The sequence below is a fragment of the Oryzias melastigma genome, linkage group LG9 (assembly GCF_002922805.2).
Source record: "Oryzias melastigma strain HK-1 linkage group LG9, ASM292280v2, whole genome shotgun sequence".
Taxonomy (NCBI): Eukaryota; Metazoa; Chordata; class Actinopteri; order Beloniformes; family Adrianichthyidae; genus Oryzias; species Oryzias melastigma.
Genome location: NC_050520.1, coordinates 32694609 through 32718079, shown reverse-complemented (window position 1 = coordinate 32718079; position 23471 = coordinate 32694609). Strand labels below are relative to the sequence as shown.

Here is a 23471-nt window from a genome sequence, read left to right as displayed (position 1 = left end):
TATAATATGTTACAGCTCTGAAAACAGGTGTACTTGACAGCCATCGCACTATGAATGATTTTGAATTTGATGCAAATATTAAATATACCTTTCTTCAATTTTCTAAATAAAGCAAATCTTTTACATGTTTTGTATGTAACATTAACCTGTCCATTTGATAACCTTGAAGTAATATTTGCAGCCATAGTAGCAGACATTCAAAAACTATTTTTAATATTCTGAAGTCAGCATTTAGATGTTTCAAAATAAAAGTGCATAAAAGCAGTAATAAAAATTGCATAAAAATGTAAATATAATCCTATATCATCGTTACCAAACCTAAAATTTCCTAAGGTTTGTTATATGTCTGATTTTGCATGCGTTCTTTTTATTTTTGTCTTGTGGAAGTCAAACTGATTGAGTCTGTTAGATCAGGGATGCAGACCTACACTAACAGATGCTTAATGTAGTTCTTTTATTTAAAAGAAAAAGTGTTTTTAATGTGTTCTTACAAGATTTTTGTCACGATGGAGAGCATATAATAATAAAATTAGGCTTAAAATTGTAATTCTGAGTCTTTCTTTCTTCAAACCTTGTGAATCAGGGCAAATGCGGTTTAAAAAGGGCTTATTTGTGATGTAGAAAATATTCTGTGTGCATCATAAGCTCCCTGCTTTGAGCTCTCGGTAATGGGGAGGGATAAGATGGAATAAGGTCCCGCCCACAACTCCTGCTGCTCTGCCGAAACTATGTTCTAAAAAACAGCACAGGTTTTGTGATTTTGGCTAAAAACAGCATTACTATAATTATGAAAAGATCACTGGGTATGATTTTACAATAAATCAAAGGATGAGCATCGACCCCCAGAGGTTCCAGGAGCACCAGGAAAAGTGTCCTGCACGCATCCCTCTGCAGCTTAGCACAGCCCTCTGATCTGTCTCAGCTGAGAAATCTCCTGCTGAACTCCTGCACTTCCTTCATAGATGGAGTCTTCAAATACGTTGGATTTGCTGCAAATAAAAATGCTTATTTTCAAGTTTAATGAGTTGTGCTTTAATGTTTGTTGCAGCTGTTATTGCAGTGGCAGGAGAATTGCACACAGAGAGTTTGTTTTTACAATATGTACAATTGTAGTGAATTCAGTCTGTTGATCCATTTATGATGGAATTGCTCAAAAAAATAAAATGCATATATAACAGGATGACGTTAGAAACATAAAATAGTTCATATTACCGAGGATAGTTTTGGAAGACTCAGCTCTGAAATGCACGGGTGTGAACATACTACGCAAGTCCCCAGAGGACGCCCGTAGATTGACCACACAAACCACTCTCTGATTGTTCAATTTCCTAATTTCAAATTTCCAGGATCCACTTATCCATGAACAACAGCTTCTTGTGCAATCAGCAGGATTTAAGGGGAGTTGAAAAATAATCAGTATGACACACCTGCGTGTCACCATTTGTGTGGTGTATAAGTGTTCGCTCCAACCTGTTGAATGCAACATGCCCGTAGAAAAATGTGCATGAACATTTTTCCCCTACAGACAGCCCATATCCACCCCTTAGGGCAGTTGTGACTTTAGTAGAGTTCAGGGTAGCACCAGGCAGAATTTTTTCTTCTTTTTTTACAAGCTGTTGCTGTCGATGACGACCGTCCATGTAAACCAGTTTGTGCCTTGATATGTCGGCGTGGTCATCTCCATTGCAGAACATCAGGGTTCCAGTCCACAAGCGCTCATCTCTGGTTGGCCCGAGGAGTGTTTCTGGGGCGGATCCTGAGGGAGAGCTCCCACAGAGCCTCCTCTGCCAGGTGATCATTAAAGTCATTGAAAAAGGAAATGATGTCACTGTCAGGCTGCAGAGAGTAGGCCCTGGACAGGAAGACGCACATTCAGCACACAGGAAAACTCCAAACATAAAAACATAAAACACAGCTCCTACAGGACACTCACACTTGCTGGTAGCTTCTGAGAGTGTCGAGGATGTTGAACTGCTGCCAGCGTTTACAAAAGTTCACTTTCGAACCTTGAGATGTCGTCACATTATCAGGGTTCCCCAGGTGAACAAAGGTCAAGTCCTGAAGAATCAACCCTCTGCACACAGAGACAGGTGAAGTAACAACACTTAAAGCATGAACAAGCTTATGAGTTTAAGAATTTGTTAAAAAAAAAAAAAAAAAGAAAATTGCATTTAAAAGAGGGGTTTAACCTACAGGTAAGGTATGCAGGGAGGTTCCACCTCAGCTAGAGCTGCTCGGTAGACTCTAAAAGAAGACGAGCTGTCAATCAAGGAGCTCAATTCCTCCAGACTCTGGGATAAAGGAAATTGAAAAACAGAATTGAGGAATGCTCATTTGAGGGTCAGACTGTTCAAACAAACAGAAATGATCATCTTGAAAGGACCTCAGTAGTATTTTTCTGCCAGTCGAGACGTCTCAGGGGAGCAGAGTCTAGCGCGGATAAGACGGCCAGGTACGAGTTGAAGTTATTCAGTTTCCTCAGGTGCTGAAGGGAAACATACCATGTGACACTTTAAGTAAGCAATTCAAACACCTCAATGTCACATTAGGAGAAAATAATCAAATGAAGATTGTGCACTGGAGTGAGCCTGCCTTAATTTCCCATCATCCTTTTCGTTTACACTCTCTCCCGCTAGCTTACAGCCCCTTACAACCCCAAATCTAACATTAGTGGTGCAACAAGATGGCGAGCTATATTTGGGGCTATCCAGCTGTAAAGTTTAGATCCAGATTCCAGCTCAGACAAGGAAAACAAAGAGGTTCATGGAGCTCTTTGTCTGCAAGTGCATGCATCAGATGGATGTATTATGGCTTGTAGAAACTTCTATGTTACGACTACAACCCTATTCAACCCCATGTTTTGTCTGTTCTTGATTCACAACGATTTGAACAATCAAAAAAAAAACTTCAGAAATGCAATTTAAAGCTTTATTTTCTGTATATTGTATATGTCCTCCATCATGATAAACATGCAACAAGATCGTGTTAAAAATACAAAAAAAACCACTATTTTCATTGGAGTTGTTCTTTAACTGTCATACAGGAGAAGAAAAAAAACTAGAGATAAATCAAGACCAAAAAAAAGGGGAAAACCTCTATTTGAGATTCGGGTACAGGAAGTACTCTACCTAAATGGAAACATCTAAAACATTTAACATCTTAAGCTGATAAAAAGTCTTAAACAGACATCTGTTTAACCCTTTAACAGCAGCTGCTGTGTTTTTGTTCTTTTATTACTGTATTTTTTAATATTTTCTTAATTGTTAACATGATCAACGTAACTCCAGCAGATTCTGAATCTACTTCAGAATCTGCTGAAATGACGTTGATCGTGTAAATGGTTGAAAAGTTACAGTATGTTAAAGATTTTGTGTTTAAGCATCACCCGTGACACCTCAAGTGTTAAAGGGTTAATATTTATCGATGCCCCACAACTTTAAAACAAGTCATTAAGCTGATTAGAGGAATGGTTTTGAAGAAGGATCACTAAAAGTTCAACGTATGAAACGGTTGACGGATGGTTACCTTCATGATCTTCAGGAACTTCAGCAGCAGCTTCTCTCTGTCCTGAGCTTTCTCTTGAAGGATGATGACTGAACGAACCCTTAAGTCACACATTAAACATCAATATGCAGCAATAGCCAACGACATCTCTGATTATTGGTCAGTTCAAAACTTTCTTCTAACTTATTGTTTAATTTAGGGGTCTGTAACTTCACGTTCCAGAGCCTCTTTGGTTAAAGAAAATGTTTTTAATTTTTAAAAAGCTACATATTTTTGGAGTACAAGGCACGTCAAGGGAGTCAAACCAGTCAGTCACAAACAGTATGTATCACTATTTGAGGATCCTGACTACATTACCCATAATGCTCCAACATTCTATCAGTGGGTGCAGCTTTGTAGTTGATCAAAGTGGTACTAAAACATTTGACAGTTTTGGAGCGTCATGTACCTCAGAAAATCAATTGGAGATCATTAGGTACAGCTAGAATTCAAACAAAAGCGTGAATAATACAGTAAGGGTCACCTAATTAGTTTAGATTTACAAAATGTTAGCTGACAACATTAAAAATAGTTTGTGTTTTTATAATATGCACAAATATAGTAAATATATTACTCTATTTGCTGGACTGAGATTATCCTGTGTAGGACAGGGTGTCTTTTATTTTGAAAGGGAGTCATTTCAACCTCTTCTTATTTAGAAAAAAAAATATGACTTTCTATAATTTATTTATGGCAAATATGTTTCCCTGTATATAATAGGAACAATGACGTAAATACAAATCAGTGTGTTCTTTTCTAAAGACTTTGAAGCTCTATCTGGGTTATAAGAAATCAACATGAATGGCTCAGTAAGTGTTAAAACACCCCTGATTCAGATAGTTAGAGGAAAAGGAAATTTTGATTTTTTTTTACCAGAAGGAGACACTGTTGAAGTGTTGAGTAAACTTTGTCAAGTTGGGACTCTTCTCCTCATTCTGCTCTTTGGACCACAGTAACACCTCCGGAAGCTGGACGGGAGAGACATCAGGTGTTAGGCAGGTGACAGCCATCCAGGTGAGACAGACTAAAGATTGCTGTAAACCTCAATCCTGTAGAACAGCTGAGAGTCCAGCAGAGTCAGCTGCTCGGCTAAATCCTGACTCCTGTAATCCAGCAGCGTTCCAGGTCTGTGTGACATGGACACAAAGATGACCAATGACAGCCCAGTATTTCCTATTGTTGTCCAATCAGGAAAAACTTCTTACCTGGCAGCAACACCTCTGGCAGCAAGAGGGCAGAATGAACTAGGAGAGCCGGTTAGCTTCCAACGCTTGTCTATTATGGACAGGAATTTGGAGTGCAGGAGGTGAGCCAGTCCCAGCTTCCCAGCAGTCAGAAGGCTGAACACCAGGTCCACCAGGAGAAGCAGCAGATCAGGCTCGAGCTCGACGGGACTGGACAGAACGTGTTAGTCATATAACCAGAACTTCGACAGCTTCAACTGTAATGTTCTTTTCTCTTCTCTAGACACAAAACTGTTAAGCTGTCATATGCATGGGGGGGGGTTGATTATTAAGTAATTCCAATAAGTTTATTTGAATTTATCTTTGGGGAATTTTTATTTCGTTCCTTGGAGACTGATATTTATTCCATGATTCCAATTAGGTTCAACTGGTCTCATGAAAGTTTTGGATTTCATCAATTATGAAAAAGTGAATTTGGTCAAAGTGTGCTCTTACTTAAAGATCAAGATGTCCATCATTATGGTTGTCTTGAAGTTGAGTCATAGAGTCATGGCAAATGGACTTGAAATCTTCTTCCTTGAACCGTTTTGTCACTCATCCAAGTGGCTTGATCAGTTTGATGAATGAAATGTTTCAACTAAGAAGATTTAAAGTCCAGTTGCAATGACTCTATGGCGTCGTTTCCACTGAGCGGTCCTGTACAGTCCAGTTTGATCCGGTATTTTGAGTGTTTCCATTGTAAAATAAGCCCATTAAACAGTTCCGACCCGTTCCTCTTGAGGACCCCCGTTTGTTGTAGGTCCATAGAAAAATTAAATGGGACGGTTGAGGCGCTGTAGCCATCCATTTATCGGCAGAAAGTGATGACAACATTAGAAAGTACCAATATAACGCTGAGCTAGCGATTCCGTTTTCCTCTTTACGGTGGTATTTTTCTTAGCCGTCCACAATCTTCTTTGAAACAACATTAAATTCCTGTTATACACGATGTACAAAAAGTAAAGAAAGAAAAAGTCGGCCCGCTGGATGACCTCCATTATTGCTGCTTTTCTAGTCGTCGCACTACAATGACACGCTAGCAGTTTACACAATGCGCCCCGTGAAAACAAATCGCTCAGTAGGAGTGAGGCTTAACTGAGTGGAAACGCTTGCCAGAATTAACTGGACTGTACCGTACCACTCCTCACCGGACCACTCAGTGGAAACGAGGCTTAAGACTTAACTTCAAGAAAACATCACATGGATGAATTCCAGACATTATTGTTGTAAAGGGTAAATGTCCATATTTTGTTGCACTCTCCTACTGAAGCTACGCTCTTAGTAAAGCACGTTTAAGTGACCACTTCCACCACAAAAGTCTATGTGAACACGTATATGCGCGTTTCTGGCTTCTGTGTTCAGAACTCATGCTTTCAGGCATTGCAACGCACATTTTAAAGACCATTTTCTGGCTTTATGTACTAAACACCCATCTATTGAACGCTTGTTGAAGTTGAACTTTGACCAATCAGGGAGTTGAATTCGGCAGTGACGTATGGATCTCTTTTAATCCACGGAAGTGTCAACCGTTTGAAAATTCATCATGCAGGAGATATTAATAATTGTGGTTTGTGTCCGGCCAGAAGTACAACAGATGACACCACGTCTTTCTTATACAAATAGAGCTGTGAAAGAAAAAAGTCTGGAACAAGATTCAAGAGATTTGCAGGTTTTGACATCTTGAACCAGTCCACTTTCAACTATAAGTACACAGACTAGTATCGTTTCATGTGAAAACCATATGCTAAACATGCTTCTCTTGAACGTAGTATTACTGGTATTTAGAGCACAGTTACACTGCTTTAAATTTTTGACCAGTTCATCTCTACTCTATCAACCTAACTCTTTTGAGACAAAAAAGGTTTTGGGGTTTTGTCCAAACACATGTGACTGTAGAAGCCAGGAATCAATTCAACCCTCTGCCTGGGAGAAGACAAATCTGAGCAGCAGCCCCCAGTCTTGTGGTAATCAACAATACAACGAAGCAAATTATTTAGAAGTGCATGTGTGTCTCACCTGAGCTCATCTACCACTCTGACCAGCAGCTGGAAAGTGTTTTTAGCCGCCTCCACGTACCCAGGCTCCTGTTCCTGACAAAGGTGTCTGTATGTGTTGCAAGTTAAGGGTTCACAATAGTTTATTTAAACTTAATGTAGTTTCAAGATGCACAAACAAACACAAAGTCTCAGATTGTGTGCAAAGTACGAGAAGATTGTGAGTCTCTGCTCAAGGATATCTGTGCTGCAGTTTGTGGATGACTTTGTCTGGACTGATGAAGCTTCGGTAAGTGCAGAGGAAGGCCTCACAAAACAGCTCGTCCTCTGAAAACACACATTTAGAAGTATTTTGTCAGTTTATGGGTTGGTCAAGGTCTGATCTTCAAGAAGCTGCTCTTTCTTTGTTGTTCTCAGAGTCCTGACCCGTTCTGTTTGTTCATAACAGAACCTGTTCTCACAAAAACATTTCAATCTTTCAAGAACCACAGGGGTTTCCAAATCACACTCTCGTCACAGCTTTCTCACACATAAGGCAAAGCTGTTGCTGCAATGCAAGGCACTAAACAAGCCCCAGGAAGCTCTATGGGTGCAGTGTGTTGCCCAAAGACACTTCAGCACACTTGTCCAGACACAATGAGTCACCAACCTGCAGATCAGAAGTTAACTGCGGAGGTAGAGACATATGATGCTGATATAGCCTACATTTTGAATGACTTCACAACAGATGTGGGGACTTGAACTTGAGACATAAGCTATGCGATCACTACTCTCTAAGTACCAACAAAACTGAAGTGCAGGACCATCCAAGCCCTGGATTTTAACAGGACACCATTTTTTTTAACGGCAAATATGACTTTTCATAAATACGAACATTTTACGATTATAAATCCACAGCATTTTGAAGATGAAAACTTGGATGATTTATAAACATTATATTAAAATACTTTTTCATTCATTCATTCATTCATCTTCTTGGCCGCTTTTTCCCTTTTGGAGTCGCGGGGGTGCCAGAGCATATCCAGGCTACTAATGGGCGAAGGCCGTTAGACACAAGACTTTTTTTTTTTCAAATGAAAATCCGTTCAAAAACAATGCATTGTGGTCTATACAATCTAGTGAGCATTGATGCACACTTAGTTTTTTTGCAAAGACATCTGGGAAATTTTGGAATTGTAGATCCAGACAACACTGCAAAGTGTTGATCACATAATAATGTGCTCTAAGTAGTGAGTAGTGAAGGACTTCTGACACAATTGATTTCTTTTTCACTATTATTTGAGAATTTACTTCACACTCAAAAACACAAGACTTAAACTTTGTGACTCTCAATATTTTGTTGATTTTTACAACCAGGACATATCAAAGCTAATAAAGCTACGTTTTTTTTTTTTTTGCATTTTCCATACCACCAACATCACTAATGACTAGTTATGTCTCTAAACTGGTTTAATGCACCAAATCCAGATTTGTGACCAAATATTACTCTGTTTTTAGCATCACAGTACCTCTGCCTTACGCCAGTTATAATGTTTGCATTGGTACAAAAGCAGTTTGTTTTCTCCCACCAAAAAAACTCTACAACTGGTGGAACCAGGACTGTTTGGATTGGTCAAAAACAACAAGAACAAAGTTTGTTTTGCCACTTTTCTGCTGTTATCTCCCTAATATGGTGGGGGAGAGGTCATTGGGGCCATGGGAAAGTAATATTGTAAAGCACATTTTATAAATGGTGAAAGGGGACTCTGTGACTCTTATTGGGTTTTGGTCAGGAAGAAACCGTCCCAAATGGCTCATCTAGCAAAAAGCTGAGCTAAACAATGCTAGTTTTTGGTAAAAACAGTGACATAGTAGTAATTTGTTGTTGGAACTGACCGCTGCTGCTGAGCTCTGATGCGTGAACCAATAATATTTCAGGAGAGGCAGCCTTCACTTCTGGTCCATCTTCATCCTGAAGAGGTAGAGGATACAGTGAGCCCACAAAGTGTTTAATAACAAAAGAAGAGGCGGGTAGAAATGAATTACTTCAGTTTTCAGTGTGATCCTGGTGTAGATCTCTTCCTGGTCGGTCAGGAGCATCTCCTCCACCTGTTCCTCCTCGTTGCTCTGGAGGCTGAGCTCCGTCTCCTGATTTACTCTTTCATCACTGTAAAGTAAAAATAGGATTGGAGGCTCATCTAACAACTCCAGAGTTGTAGCATAGTTGAGTATAATTAGGGGTGTGGGTCAAACATCTCACGTGTCTCTGCTCTCAATGTCTTCAGTCTCTTTATCAGAGGAATCCTGGAAATTAAAACCATAGAAGTAATCAATGCTTGTGGCCAAAGACGATAGGGGCTCAGGGCATTTAGCTTTACCTCCTGCTGCTTCTTCTTTGGTGGTAGTGCAGGAGCAGAGAGGGGTTGAACTTGAGGGGTAGAGTCATTGGACGGATGAACGTCTGACTGTTGGGTAGTGTCCATCTCCGGCTGCCTGCTGTTGTGTCTCTGATAGAACATGGCTGCAGACTCATCGTTGTAGGGCAGACAGAGCTGCAGGTACTGATGGACTGAAAGCAGAGAAGACAGATGAGCAGATAACTAATTGTTTTTTAAAAAATCTATTATCTTTGTCTCTACTTACTGTGATGTTTCTTCTCAGGAAGGGGCGGAGGTGCCTTAACAGGGGACAGAGGTGAAGACTCAAGTTCTGGACCTGGAACAGGGTTAGAGAATATGAAGCTCCGACTCAAGACAAAGTGAGGCTAAATCCAGAGCATAACTAATGACTTCACAAAGACAAAACAGGTAGACGTGAAGAAACACTAACAGGTGTTTTCTTACCTGTGTTGATCTGATGCCTCTTTTCTGGCAGGGCAGGACACAAGGTAGCCAGAGGAACATTGGGAAGTTGTTCAGAGGAGGACAGATCCGTGTGGAGAAACTCGTAATCCGGATCGTCATCTGAAGACGAGACAGTGAAGACTGAGACTTGATTTGAGCTACAGGCTGAAGAAACTCTACATTAAAAACCTGAATTACTCCAGTCAAAATTCAATTTCAGTGTTTGAGCATCTCCAAGCAAGTGAGAAGAAACTTGAAATGTCAAGTTCGCCCTAAAGCTTAACCACTCAAAACGATCAATGCCACATGGATGTTTTAAGTCTTCATCAGTTATGAGAATCTGATCTTGAATGATGAAGTGTGTGTTCTTGTGTGTTAAGATGTGTGTGTAAGACAGCCCAGCAGGGGGAACCTCTGAGCACCATCTTGAAACAGACAGGAAGTAGGAACAGGAAATGACCTCACACCTCCTCGGCTGCTAACATTAGGTCTGTTTGTGAGTCTGTGAGTGTGTGTTACCACCGAGTGTGTTCCACACACCAGAGTTTGCAGAGGAAGAGAGACGTTTCAGACAGCTGTCATCCTGCAACAACCAGACAGAGAGTTGATCGTCATTGTGGCATCTTGGATTTTGCTTTCATTGTTAAGCTGATGCTTCTGTACTTTCTGTCTATTTAGAAGATAATTCCCAATAAATACATAACATTTTTGTAAAAAAAATATAAAAAAATCTTTAAAATGGCAAAATTCTAGTCAATTTAAGACATACAATCTTAAACTATGATTATTTTATTATTGAAAAACTTTTTCATTGAATCATTTTTTACTCAAGACAGAAAATAAAAATTTTTTCTCACACTTTTCGACACTTTTCACTTTCTAAAGTTTCAGTTTTGCAGTGTATTTAACAACAATTTATAATGAACTCTTGTATTCTCAGCTCTGGAACAGCCCTTGGGACCTTCAAGCGCAATTTTTTTTTTTTTTTTTTTCAATATTTCTTTTATTTTTGCTGGTGTCTGCGGCCAGTATGAAATCCTGTCCACTTTTGTCACTTCAATGTAAGGGTGGTGTCATCCTGACCCCAAAAGACAGCACAATGTGAAGCAGCGTTCACAATGCTGTTCACTTCTGTGTCCTGCCCTTTGCAACGCGTGCTCAGGCAACAACTTTCAATGGAAACTCTATTTAAACACACGTAAAAGCGCGTTTCGGGCTTCCGCATTCAAAATTAGGGCTGGGTTTCCAATTATTATTAGAATCAATTCGATTTGAGCCCTGCAACAGACTGGCGACCTGTCCAGGGTGTACCCCGCCTTCGCCCGTCGGCAGCTGGGTTAGGCTCCGGCACCCCCGCGACCCCGAAAGGGACGAAGTGGTCAGGAAAATGAATGAATGAATGAATTCGATTTTATTCACCAGAGCCTGGATTCACTCGATTCTGATTTTATATTACTCTTTCAATCCATTCAATTCAATTTTGAGTTTACATGGTTTACTCATTTAGACACATTTGTTGAGAAATACATTAACAATCTATATATGTTTTGAAGATTTTCACATTAATCTGATACAGTTCACACACTGCATAATGCATTAGTGAAATTATAATGAGATTAATATCATACATGGATTCTTAAGCAGAAGCTTCAACAATTGTTCTTCCCCTCTGTTTCAGTTTGACCACTAGGTGGCGACCGCGCTATAGCATTACACTTTTTTCCAGAAGAAGAAGACAGTATGAGCAAAAACTTGCTTTAGACCACAAATGGTTACTTAAAAAAATCTTAAAAGAGTTTGGAAAATTTATGCCTGTGAGTTTATAAAGATGTTTATTTAGTCAACAATGTATGTTTAGGTCGACTGAGCGTTAGCATTAGCTGTCCTTTGGGAAATTCCATTAAATGTTGCCATCAAGCAAGCAGACTTTAGCTTTGTGCTTTTGATCAATCTCTACTGTTATGGATTGATTATTGATCTACTAAGCTTAGATCGATTCAGATCAATTTATCCATTTTATCAACCCAGCCCTATTCAAAACTAGCATTCAATGTCACTGTGCAAGTTTCTTTTACCATTTTGGGGGTCTCTGTACAAAACACTCATTGACCGTGTGTTGAGAATTAAACCAGGTGGAACTTAGTCCATTTAGGGACTCAACTTTGGTAGTGATGTATGGATGGCATACAATTCAATTCACAAAAAAAGCCAACCATTTGGAAATTGGTCATGGAGGATCAATTACTAGAAATAGTTGTAGTTTGTGCACGGCTGAAATTCTATAACACTAAGTCTTTCATAAATCAGAAAAGACCTGTGAAAGAAAAAGCATGGTGCAAGACTCACCAGATTTGTATTGCTTTGACATTTCGCACCAAACCTCTTCCAAGTGTAAGTGACAGACGTGCTCTTAGCGTGTTCTTGCTGCCTTTTTGAACGTTTTTGAAGGCTTTGAATCTCAGTAATCTAAAGAAAGAAGACTATGGAGCCAGAAACCTGCTCAATACAAACCAACAGGTCATGTGACCACTTCCTTTGCCCACATTTACAAGCAGAATAGCTCATCTTAAGAAAATAAGCTGTTGGGTGAGACACTGACTATATGTAAATCAGTGACCTCATCCAATTTTGTCGCATTTCTGTCAGGAAATTACAAAAAGATTAACGCAGAAGACCCAAAATGTATGAGTGTGGCAACAGGCTGATGGAAACCGACTAACACTTTGTGAACAAAAGCAAACTTCCTCTTAAAATGTGCTGATCTGTCACCCTCACGAAGAGGAAAATAAATATTTTATTGAATTTCTATTTTTCAATTCTTTTACAGCATAGTACCCAAAAATTGAGTCAATCTTAATCAAACCTCAGTCTATGAAAATGTTTGAACTGAAATTAGCAGGTTTCCTGTCTATATATAGTTTTTGCTTCAAGAGACTATTTTACACGTCTCTACTGTTCCAGTAGACTTCCATCATTCCTCTATCTGTGGAGAACCGTTTCCTTCTGCTACTTCCTCAAAGGTATAAATAAATGCAGTCACTGAAGCAGACGGTCAATGGTGACAGGATCCGTAAATCCTTTCCATGTCAGCCATCTATATCCTAAATATGTAAAAATTTGATGACTGTTATAACCATATGTCAATCCCCATGCTTCATGATGGTAGCTGGTTGGTCATGAGAGAACTTGTCAGTCAAATGATTTTTACAAAATGACTCTGTGGTTTTTCTTTTTACTGTGAAAGAGAAAGCAACATACAGTTTTAATGTGATACACAGCAATATTTTTATACTCATTTATCATTTTTTAGACCATTTTAGCCTATTTGGAAGAAGAAATAATAAGAAATAATACAAGAAATAAATTAGTCTAAAATTCTTACATTTGAAACAAAGCAAATAAAATTGCTGATGGGGTAAGAAAATGGTCTTACTAATCATATTTTAAAAAAAAGATTCTAGTCACTAATAAATAGTAGACAGATTTTTTTTTTTTTAGGTTCTTTTTATTTTAATCCTGTGCAATCTGGATGGATCTGTTCTGGCTTAATAGGGAAAACAAAAAAGCAGTCTTCATTGACTTTGTCACTGTAACTATGTCACAGAATGAGCAGTATTGATGAAGAAAATGGAAACGCAGTTAGGAGGATTGATTTTTTATTTTATTTAAGAGACAACTTGTGCAGTTACAAGGTGAAAATGAAAAAGCATTTCTGTTAAATTTATTTTAATTTTAAAATTTGATATTTCTAATTGAATTTTGGTGCAAATTTACCAGAAAACTTTTTGAAAAAAATGACAAATGCCCTTTTCTTTTTCTTTTTTTATTAAGTTACAGAATGAGCTGGGTTTTAGAGAAAAAAAGAAAAGCCATTAGGAGAATTGCTTTTTCATTTCATTTAAGTAATGCAACTGCTTTTTTAAGAAAGAAGCATTTCCAGTATTGACTTTAATTTTGAATTATGAGTCACACATGCTTCCATAGTTTCTTGACTCAAGGATAGCTGGCTGAATCCTAAAGTCCAACACAAACTGAGTTTTTTGAGCCATCTTTGTGTGAGAAACTTTTTATTTTAACAGAAGTGATGCTCCACACCAGTTTTCTTCACTTTAAACGCATCACTTTTGTTGCAATTTTATGTACTTTTTTGGTTATTGTGGACATTTACGTGCCTATATAAATGTGGGGCTCCTTTGGTTTACAAATATTGTTAAAATGCTCCACCATGTAAGGAGTACTGTTACTTTTTTACCTCTGTCTTTCTGAGGCTCACTTCTATGAAAGTGATTGTATTTTCGGTTTCGTCCTCGTGACTGAACTATATGTTTACTGTCCAGAGTGTTAAAATCAGAACATCCATCCATCCATCCATTTTCATGACCGCTTCTACCCTTTCGGGGTCGCGGGGTGCTGGAGCCTATCCCGGCTACTGATGGGCGAAGGCGGGGTTCACCCTGGACAGGTCGCCAGTCTGTCGCAGGGCCTCAATCACACACACATTCACTCACACATTCACACCTAGGGGCAATTTAGAGTCACCAATTAACCTATGAAGCATGTTTTTGGACGGTGGGAGGAAGCCGGAGTCCCCGGTGAAAACCCACGCATGCACGGGGAGAACATGCAAACTCCACACAGAAAGGTCCCAGCCGGGATTTGAACCGGGGCCTTCTCGCTGTGAGGCGAGAGCGCTAACCACTGCGCCACCATGCAGCCTAAAATCAGAACATTTTATTTCTAAACAGACTTTTAGAATGGTATGTTAGGCTTCGTTAGTCACAGTTTTTCTACTTGAATTTTTTATTATCTTGTACTTTGTTTTGTGGTTTTATATGAGTGGCATCTTCCTCTTAACCCTTTAACACCAGAGCTCCAGTGTTTATGTTCTTTGATGTAATTTTTCAATCGTTAACACAATCAACGTCAATCCAGTAGATTCTCAAGGAGAAAAGGTTAAATTCTATTCTATTTCTTCAATAATATCAACTGCAGATGGGACCTAGCTTATGGCTAAGATCTAATTTCATTACTATTAATATTTTTCATTTTTCAACATATTTTTTCCACAGTGTGAGTCTGCATTGTGTTGGTGCTGTTCTGGTTGCTGTTTGTTTATCATTTTACTAAACTGAATCCTTTAAAATACAGAATAACTAGTAAATAACAATATTTCTCTTACATCGTCTATTGATGTTTTTATTTATGTATTTATTTGGATTTTGCAACAGACCTTAAAACTGAAGATATGTCATCTACTGTGAGGATTGTGTGTTTTTTAAGTGACTTGACCATTTTTGAGGTTTTTCTGTATAATCTGCAGTGTGACGACAGCTGAGGTTTACTGAGACGACATCGAGTGAAAATAGGAATTGATCTTTTTCTACCGTTGTGGTTTTGAATTCTTGCACTTATTCAGAGTTTTTAAAGTGAGCCTCTGTTTGCCAAAATATGGGTTTTACAACAATACAGATAATCAAACCAGATACAGGATTCTGCAGAATTTCTCAAAAGAAAATGTGAAGTAAAGTCCCAGGAAATCATGGCAAAATAATTAAAGTTCTATAAAATGTTAAAAATATTATTTCAGAGTTTTTCTCATGCTTTTATATAGATTTAATGTAAAGTAAGAACATTGTGTTTTTTTTTAAAGATGTGACGAAAACTTTTTTTTTTTTTTTTTTTTTACATTTTTTCGATTATGGAGGACATTTATAAGAATATTAAGCTTAATATTGCATTTCTTGGTTATTTTTTTGTTCAAATCATTGTGAATCAGAAGCAGGAGAAAAAAAGCTTTTTTTCTATGTAGAAAATAAGCTTCCCGCTCAGCTCTTTTCTGATGCATCCACTTGCAGACAAAAGCCTCATTTCCACTGAGTGGTCCGGTAAGGAGAAGTACGGTATAGACCAGGTAATTCTGGCGAGTGTTTCCACTCAGTTAAGCCTCGCTTCCACTGAGCGGTCCGGTCTGGCAAAGAGTTGTACAGTACAGACCAGTAAATTCTGGTGAGCGTTCCCACTCAGTTAAGCCTCGCTACTGAGCGGTTTGTTTTCACGGTGCATTCATGATGTAGACCGCTAGTGTGTCATTGTAGTGCGACGACTAGAAAAACAACAATGGAGGTCATCCAGCAGCTCGTCTTTTTCTTGCTTTACTTTTTGTACATCATGTATAACAGAAATATTGTGGGCGGCTAAGAAGAATACCATCGTAAAGAGGAAATTGGAAATGCTAGCTTAGCGCTACACTAGTACTTTTCAATGTTGTCATCACTTTCTGCCAATCAGTGGGTGGCAACGACGACTCTGCCCCAAAAGACCCGTTCTATTTTTCTATGGACCTACAACGGATGGGGACCCTCAAGAGATGGAATGGGTCCATTTTACAATGGAAACGCTCAGAATACTGGATCAAACTGGACTGCTCAGTGGAAACGAGGCTAAATAGATCCATATACGTCTTTGTTTTCCTCCACTGAGCTTGAATCTAGCTCAAATCTGTACAGCTGGATTGCTTGATTATTGCTTGCCATTTTCACTGCACTGCTTATGTTAGGTTGGGGTTGTGATTGGCTGTAAGCTAGTGGGAGAGAGTCAGAGAGTTCTCCGTGAAGAGGATGGGAAAGGGGGCGGGATTGCTCTGCACCAACGGCCCCACCCACAATTTAGAGGTGAATGTCTATTAAATGCAAGTCTACAGAAACTATGTTCTAGTAAAAAATACATTTTTTTTAATATTTTGGTTAAAAACGGCATAACCATAATTAAAAGACCACTGGGAACGTTTTTAAAATACACCAAAATATGTTCAGAGCAGGACTTTAAATTGTAAATCTTAAGCTTTTGTCACATCTTGTGTTTATTGTTGGTGACTTTACATACAACAGGCTTTAAGGTTCAACAATGCTATCGTGATAATATTTTAAACCTCATGGGAATGTTCTACCTTGATGAGATTCGCTCTGACCTGAGATTTTAGCAACTTCATAATCAGGCTCTTCAGCTCTGATTAATCCTATTGCAACCATGCAATGAAAAAATGCTGATGTAAATCCCGTTTTCATACCTGCTCCAATACTGCATCAGTCTCTCGTCTCATTGGTGCCACTATAGCAACCCTGCATGGAGATGGGCAAGGCGCCGTTGATGTTTGACGCTTTTTAGGTGGGAGAGCTGGAGGACTGAGGAAGACAAAACAGACACACATCTGAGTTTTTTACCCAAATAAAAAAAAAAGTATTTATCCAAGCTACGGGCCAAAGGAGCCATCTTTCTACTTTAATCTTAAAGCATCTCAGACTTCTTTATAATCTGAAACAAAAAAGCTCAGTCATAAGTTATTTGCTGATTCACAGCCTGAAGTAGAGGAAATTATGTTTTCTGGTCTGCAGCTGGTAAACGGATCATTCACGAGGCTGCTGATAATACGAGCTTTAAAAAGAAATGCTGATAATGACTGAAACACTCTGCTGTTTTCTGTCTATTTTCTTCTCTCCCACTTCTTCTTGTGCTTCTTCAGTTGCAACAGTTTTAGAGGCAGGAAATTGTGGCGGGTGTGATGTGTTCTTCTTTCTGTTTCACATGCAGTTCTGTGTGTTCACACTTTATTCTCATAATTCTCTTTATGATGTTTTTGTCTGAAAGTAAATCCCGATTGAGTCAGACTGAGTGAGTCTGGACTGAGCTGATCCAGACCAGGAAACCTGGACTGAGGGCATTCTCATTTATGTGACCAGATTAGTCAAATTTCATTTGGTAAAACCAGACGGGCCCAGAGAGCTCTTTAGAGTGGTCACACCTTTGTCTCCTATCTAATCCCTCTAACTGAACAAGACTGATCTAGATCAGATGAAGTCAAACTGTTCTAAAGGAAAAGAATCATAACAACTCAGACAAATCCATCTGAACTAGACAACATTACTCAAAAAGAACAAGGATCTCAGAATAACAATCATGTTACACCACTCAGCTCAACCAGTCAGAGAAATCTCACCTCTGTAATCCTGGTGCAACCACGTGGTGGACAGGCATGGGCGGTTTGGGAGGAGCTAAAGCAAGATGCTCTTCCTCGCTTCTTACTTCCACTTTAGATATCCCATCATCCTTTGCAGGACTCTTGCCGGTTAACCTGACGTCTGATTTGTCCTGGTCATCCAGCCATTTTGGTTCTGATTGGACTGGGGAGACTGGGACACTACCTTCTAGTTTTACTGTAGCCAGTTTGACCAGTTCCTGAAGGTTGAGGAACAGAGAGCAAGTCAGAAGAAGACACGAGTCATAATTGAAGAAGGATATTACTAAATCACATCATTGACTTAACAAACGTAGTGACTGTGAGTATTTTAGTCTAAGTGCAGCACAAAGTCAAGTAGCATTCGTCTGATCTTAAATTATTAATGACAGAATTTCTGTTTTCCACAATATTGAAAATAGAACAAAACACTGAAAGAACATTTTTAAAAATAACAACAAAGGTAGAAGATGAAACATCTCAATAGGGCAGCACCATTGACTATAAAAGAGAACTGGATAGAGTGATTGTGACGTCACTCTTCGTGAATAACTTGGTTCAGGTTCCAATGAAATGATTTTGATTCAGTTGCCATTTTTTCGTGAGACTGACATCTTTGTGTTAGAGTCAGACGACATCAGTAAGCAGTGACTGATCTGAGTTGGTCTGAGTCATCGTTTCTATGACAACCAGTGGCGGACTTAGCAGTTTAGGGGCCCCAGGTGAGCAGAACCATGGGGCCCTCTGCACTGTTGCATTAATCATTTTAGTCAGGTTTTACCAAAGAAGGCAAAAGAAACATAAATTCTTTAATGATTGAACAGAAAACAAGAAAAACTCTCAAAATGACCATTTTCGGACCCTCCTCCCCCTCGACTTTTCTTACCTTTTCAGCCACCATGAAATGAAATAACTATATAAAACGTGAGAAAAAAGTATTAAAATGATGAGGAATAAAATCAGCATTTCACAAAATCGCAAATATATGATTTAAAAATATGTAATTTCATATAGAAAACTTTGTAAAAATAAAGTTGTAATTTATTAAATTAAAGTTTTACATTTAAAAAAAGGAAAAAGAAAGAAAGCAGATTCACCAAGATTCTTGAGCAGTTTCTTCTTTTAGGAAGTGCTTGCTTTCTCTTTGGATTTTATTTTGGACATTTTTAGTATCCAGCTTGGGGTCCCAAAGGTGTTGCAGGTCCCAAGGCAATCGCCTACCTTTGCCTAACAGTGAGTCCGCCCCTGATTTAAACCGCTCTCACCAATCAGGTTTGAGCTTGTTGGAAGTCCACACGCCCTACCACTTGCGTTTTTCAATCGAAGATTTCAAACGTTAGATGTGGGGGTCAGAAGGTACAGCCTAATTTAAAAGAGCCATACCATGAAAAACAAACTCTTTGAGCTTTTAAGTGTATTATACAGTTCATTCCTCAATGTAAAGAACCCAAAGTGGTATTCTGATCCGTTCACGCATTTGAAAGTAATTCTCTAAAAACCTACGCTATAAGGTACCAGCCCCTCCCATACCCTCAAAAACGAGCTGGTCCTCATGATCTGACGTCACAGAGTGAGACCGCCCCTTTCAGGAAGAGTCTACTCCACCAGCACCGCCCCAATTATGCAGACGTCGAGCGTATTTGTGTTGTGAACCAGTGTAGTGATGGTAGGGGGTACTAAAAGGACATATATAGTATGTGCATTCATATTTGAAGAGGTTTGGATTATTTTTGTGGGAGAAATGTAGACACTCTGCCGAAGGCTCTAGGATGACGTCACAAAATGGGCGGCACCCACACGCAGCGGCAGGTGGAGCTTCAGGAATCGAGGCGTTTTACTTCTGGGTAGGAAAAAACTCACAAAAACAACTAATATTTCATACATAATTGTTTTTTTGTGTTTTAAAGGTAATATATGATCATATATATGAATTTAATTTACTCTGTACGGCTTAGGAAAATCATGATAGGGCCCCTTTAATTGAGGCATCTGATTGGTCAGAAAAATATATCACTAAAACAGTGAGTATTATCAAGAATATATTAAAAAAATGTATCAGAACTGAAGACTAAAATCAAATACAATACAAATAATGTGTACATATGGGGCACTATCAGATGTAAATAAATACGACAAAAATGTAGCTGATGTCTGCCTAAAATGTATGGAAACTGAAGGAACATACTGTCACTGTAGTCAGGAATGCAAAAATATACTAACATTTTGGAAGAAGTGAAAGCCACAATAGAGATAATTACTTTAAGGCGGATCTTACTGGAACCAAAAGTTCTTTTTATAAGGTATATTTACAAAATGACCCAACTATGGCAAAGGGGAAAGAGCGTTTATAAATCTCAGCTTGATTCAAGTCTGAGTAAAACTCGATGGTTCCAGCAAATGTGTTCAAGTGTCTCTTTAAATAGAATTTCGTAGATTTTAAAAGAGAAAGAAAAAGAATTTGAAAGTATACAGCGACTTTTCATACATTTTGTAAAGAATATGGACCCTTTAAAGGAATAGGACGTTAATCATTTTTTAGATGGCATAGCCAACTTCTGCTTTACTTTGCAGTTTTTTCAGTTCATAATCATAGTTCTATCAAAGTTTAACCCTTTAACACCGGAGCTCTCGTGTTTATGTTCTTTGCGCCGCTTTTCTCCTTCAGAATCTACTAGAACTATCATGTTAACGGTTGAAAAGTTACAGTATGTTAAAGATTTTGTGTTTAAGCGTCACCGGTAACCCCTCAGATGTTAAAGACTTAACCAGAGGTACACTTGTTTGAAATACCATTGAAAAAAGTGTTGTAAATTGTAAAATTTAATAAAAAATTTGGAAACCAGAGCAAGAATGATTATTTTGACAAATATTATAACCGAATAATAGCTGTTTATTTGTCTTTAGAAGTCTATGGAATTTTGGGTTTCTTGGTGCCAGCAGGTACTTCCTGTGGGGAGGGGTCACTCAGTCCAGTTCTTTTATGCAGTCAGTTGGGTGACACTATGAAGTAGCTAGCTTTTAAACTTAAAAATTGAGTGTTCATGTTTTATTTTTTTTTATTTGTGCTTTCTGCTGTAAATGTCATCTCAACAAGGTTGATTTGTCCTGACCTTTACGCTGTCCAGCACCGCCCTGATCACTGTGGTAACACTCTCTGCCGAGTCTTTGTTGTTGCAGGAGAAACTCTGCAGCATGACCTTATCCACCCAGTGAATCAGCTGAGCAAGAGAGTGGTTGAGGCGAGCGAGACAGCCTGAGATGGTCTTACTGCGGGAAAACAGTCGAGAAATGAGGCCACAGCAGACTCCGACATTCAAGATCATAAGCAACCTGGTCTGACGTACTTGTTCTGCAGATGTGGATCCAGCTGGGCCAGAACTTGAACTGCCTCCAGGACTCGACTGGAGGCCCCGCCCAGGAGGCCACTCACCACGGAGTGGTCCAGACACCTCTTGTCCCCTCCAGATTTGTCCACACCCAGTTTATCCACCAGAGCTTTGAAGTACCGCAGGGAGCTGATAACAGCCTGCTGCTGGCCTTTTAGCACACCCACAGACTCAACACACAAACACACACATTTCCATGAGCTGGTAAACTCATGATGATGTCACCCTACACCCATTCAAATCTCTTCTTTCCAGATCTATTCAGCTAAAATCATCTGATCAGATGTTCACACAGATTAAGTTAGTTAGATAAACTCTTCGGTTGCAGATTACCTACACCACACAGGTCGTGACATTTCAGAGTCTCGTACCATGATACCAAAAACTGTTCCATTCATGGACAGACCAAGCAGCCAAAGCTAACCAGCGTTTGTGCCCATGACACTGGGATTTGCATCCACCTCCAACCAACAGGTTTGAGGCCATTTGAGCTGTTGTCGTCTCAAAATTTTCAAAAAGTAAAAATAGGCAGTGCGATGCTGAAAGGCAGTTCCTGTTTCTTTCTGTCTGGACTGAAGATGGCCAGTTCTAGTTTGCCTCTGATTTGCTCAGTAAGGGGATTTCTGGGTCAGACAGAACCGGGTTTAAAGTCAGAGCCCTGATGTAACCCCAGAGAAAAAAACAGCCAACATTGACTCAACGATAATAGCACTAAAAAAGGGTTGTATAAAAATATAGTAAGAAGGCCAAACAAATAACACGAGGATGTGTGGATGTGTGGTGTTGGTATGAATGTTTGTGTGTTTGTACCTGGTTCTGCTGTGGGTCATTTTCTGACCGTTTTATACTTTCAGATGAAATGTGTTTGATTTGTTCAGGCCGCTTACTCCACTGAGTCTGGAGTCTTCCCATCAACTTTGTAGTTAGATTCACAAACTGTGAGGCTGGAGAAGAAAAAGTTTTTCAATCTTTTGTCAGAAATGAAGCCCCAAGAATAAAAAAAGGTAAAATCATAAACTCAGTAATAGAACAAGCATGAAGCCGGAGAAAGTGTTGGGTTAGATCTGTCAGGTCAGTGAGGAGTCTTACCTGCTTTGCTCTCGGAGCGTGAGGACATGTCTGCAGGTGGACGGCCGACAAATGAGCTGAAATTCAAAGTTTTATCAGAACTCTTCCAGTTTCAATCGTTTTGCCTCCTCTGCCTTCTCCCTTCCTTCCTCCTTCTCTTCTTCCTTTTTCTGTCTCTGTGAGCTCAAACTCACAATGCAGTGAAGCTGCAGTGAAGTGCTGCAGCGACACCTGCTCGCAGTGAGGAAGCAACGCATACAGCAGGGTGAAAAGTATTTAGCATTTAAGGATTCTGCTGGTTGGCACCTAAACAGATGAGTTTGGTCTGATCCCCATAGTCACACTTCAACTGTGAGAGACATAATGTAAAAAAAGAATCCAGGAAATCACATTGTCTGATTTTTAAAGAATTTATGGAGCAGAAAATATTTATTTCCTACAAAGTAGGACGAATTGTGTCCTTCAAAGACCTGTTACTTACTTTTTAAGAAGTTCTTATATCCTCCTATTGTTACCTGTAATGATGACACTAGTTGGGTGAACTCCAGCTGCTCTGCATAAACTATGTTCTAGAAAATGACATTTTTTTAGGCTAGAAACTGCATAATCAAAAGTAAAATACCACTGGAAACACTTACAATAGATCAAAAGATGATCGGGGTGGGACTATAACAATCAGGGTTACATTACAATGTATAAAACTTTTGTTATTGACCAATTACTTATTTTCTGCACCATTATACAGACTTCCTGGTAGCTGAAGAGATCTGGCCACCGGTGGAAGAGTTAGAATATCTTAGAGATCACATCTAAGGTGCAAGCACAGCATTTTTTAGAAGAGAAAATAAAGGATTGATAGGTGTTGCAGCACAAAAATGCATCCATCCATTTTCTTGACCGCTTTGTCCCTTTCGGGGTCGCGGGGGTGCCGGAGCCTAACCCGGCTGCTGATGGGCGGAGGCGGGGTTCACCCTGGACAGGTCGCCAGTCTGTCTCAGAATGCAACCGTTGCATTAATGTTTTGTAGTAAAGGATGAGCTTAGCTAAGAAGAAAATCTCTTGATTTACTGTTAGATTTGAACATTTTTACTCTAAGCTTTGGATCCTACCCACAAACACTGGATTCTGTATGAGCAAAACTTTTGTAATTGCTAACAAAATACACCAATACTAAAAGTGACTAAAGTTGTTATTTAGCAAAATGGAAGTCGAATTGACCAATTAGGGATTTAATTAAGACAGGGCCACAAAAATTAACAATATGTCCACCTAAAAAGTTTTTCGTTACTAGAGGAGGCTCGAATAGTGTGGATCATTGACTGGAAATGAGAACTGGAGTTCCAAACAGGAAGTATCCGCAGGTCCGAAAAGCAAAAATCCCATAGACTTCTATAGAGAAATAATTAACTATTACTCAGCATTTA

The 23471-nt window shown here is 39.2% G+C and overlaps 1 protein-coding gene across 1 annotated transcript; it reads right to left on the bottom strand.

The window, feature by feature from the left end:
- Positions 1-1008: 1008 nt before the first annotated feature.
- LOC112147904 (rap guanine nucleotide exchange factor 1) lies at positions 1009-22205 on the bottom strand. Its single transcript, XM_024274556.2, has 23 exons — positions 22069-22205; positions 21790-21923; positions 20938-21149; positions 20704-20860; positions 17576-17814; positions 16649-16763; positions 10123-10165; positions 9583-9702; positions 9383-9454; positions 9118-9308; positions 9000-9043; positions 8786-8906; positions 8636-8711; positions 7003-7087; positions 6783-6875; positions 4749-4937; positions 4586-4670; positions 4417-4511; positions 3526-3604; positions 2384-2485; positions 2194-2291; positions 1934-2074; positions 1009-1852 (listed from the first exon to the last, which is right to left on the bottom strand). Exons 1-23 carry the CDS (start codon positions 22094-22096, stop codon positions 1717-1719), a joined length of 2655 nt encoding a protein of 884 aa, XP_024130324.1. The 5' UTR covers positions 22097-22205; the 3' UTR covers positions 1009-1716.
- Between the last annotated feature and the right edge of the window lie 1266 nt (positions 22206-23471).

Bases quoted from the DNA above. Each gene is read 5' to 3' on its own strand.
- LOC112147904 (XM_024274556.2), bottom strand. From the start codon at position 22,096: ATGTCCTCACGCTCCGAGAGCAAAGCAG. The intron at 16,764-17,575 runs GTGAGATTTCTC...TGTCTTCCTCAG, and splicing joins GTTGCACCAGGATTACAGAG to TCCTCCAGCTCTCCCACCTA. The intron at 4,671-4,748 runs GTAAGAAGTTTT...CATGTCACACAG, and splicing joins GCCAGAGGTGTTGCTGCCAG to ACCTGGAACGCTGCTGGATT.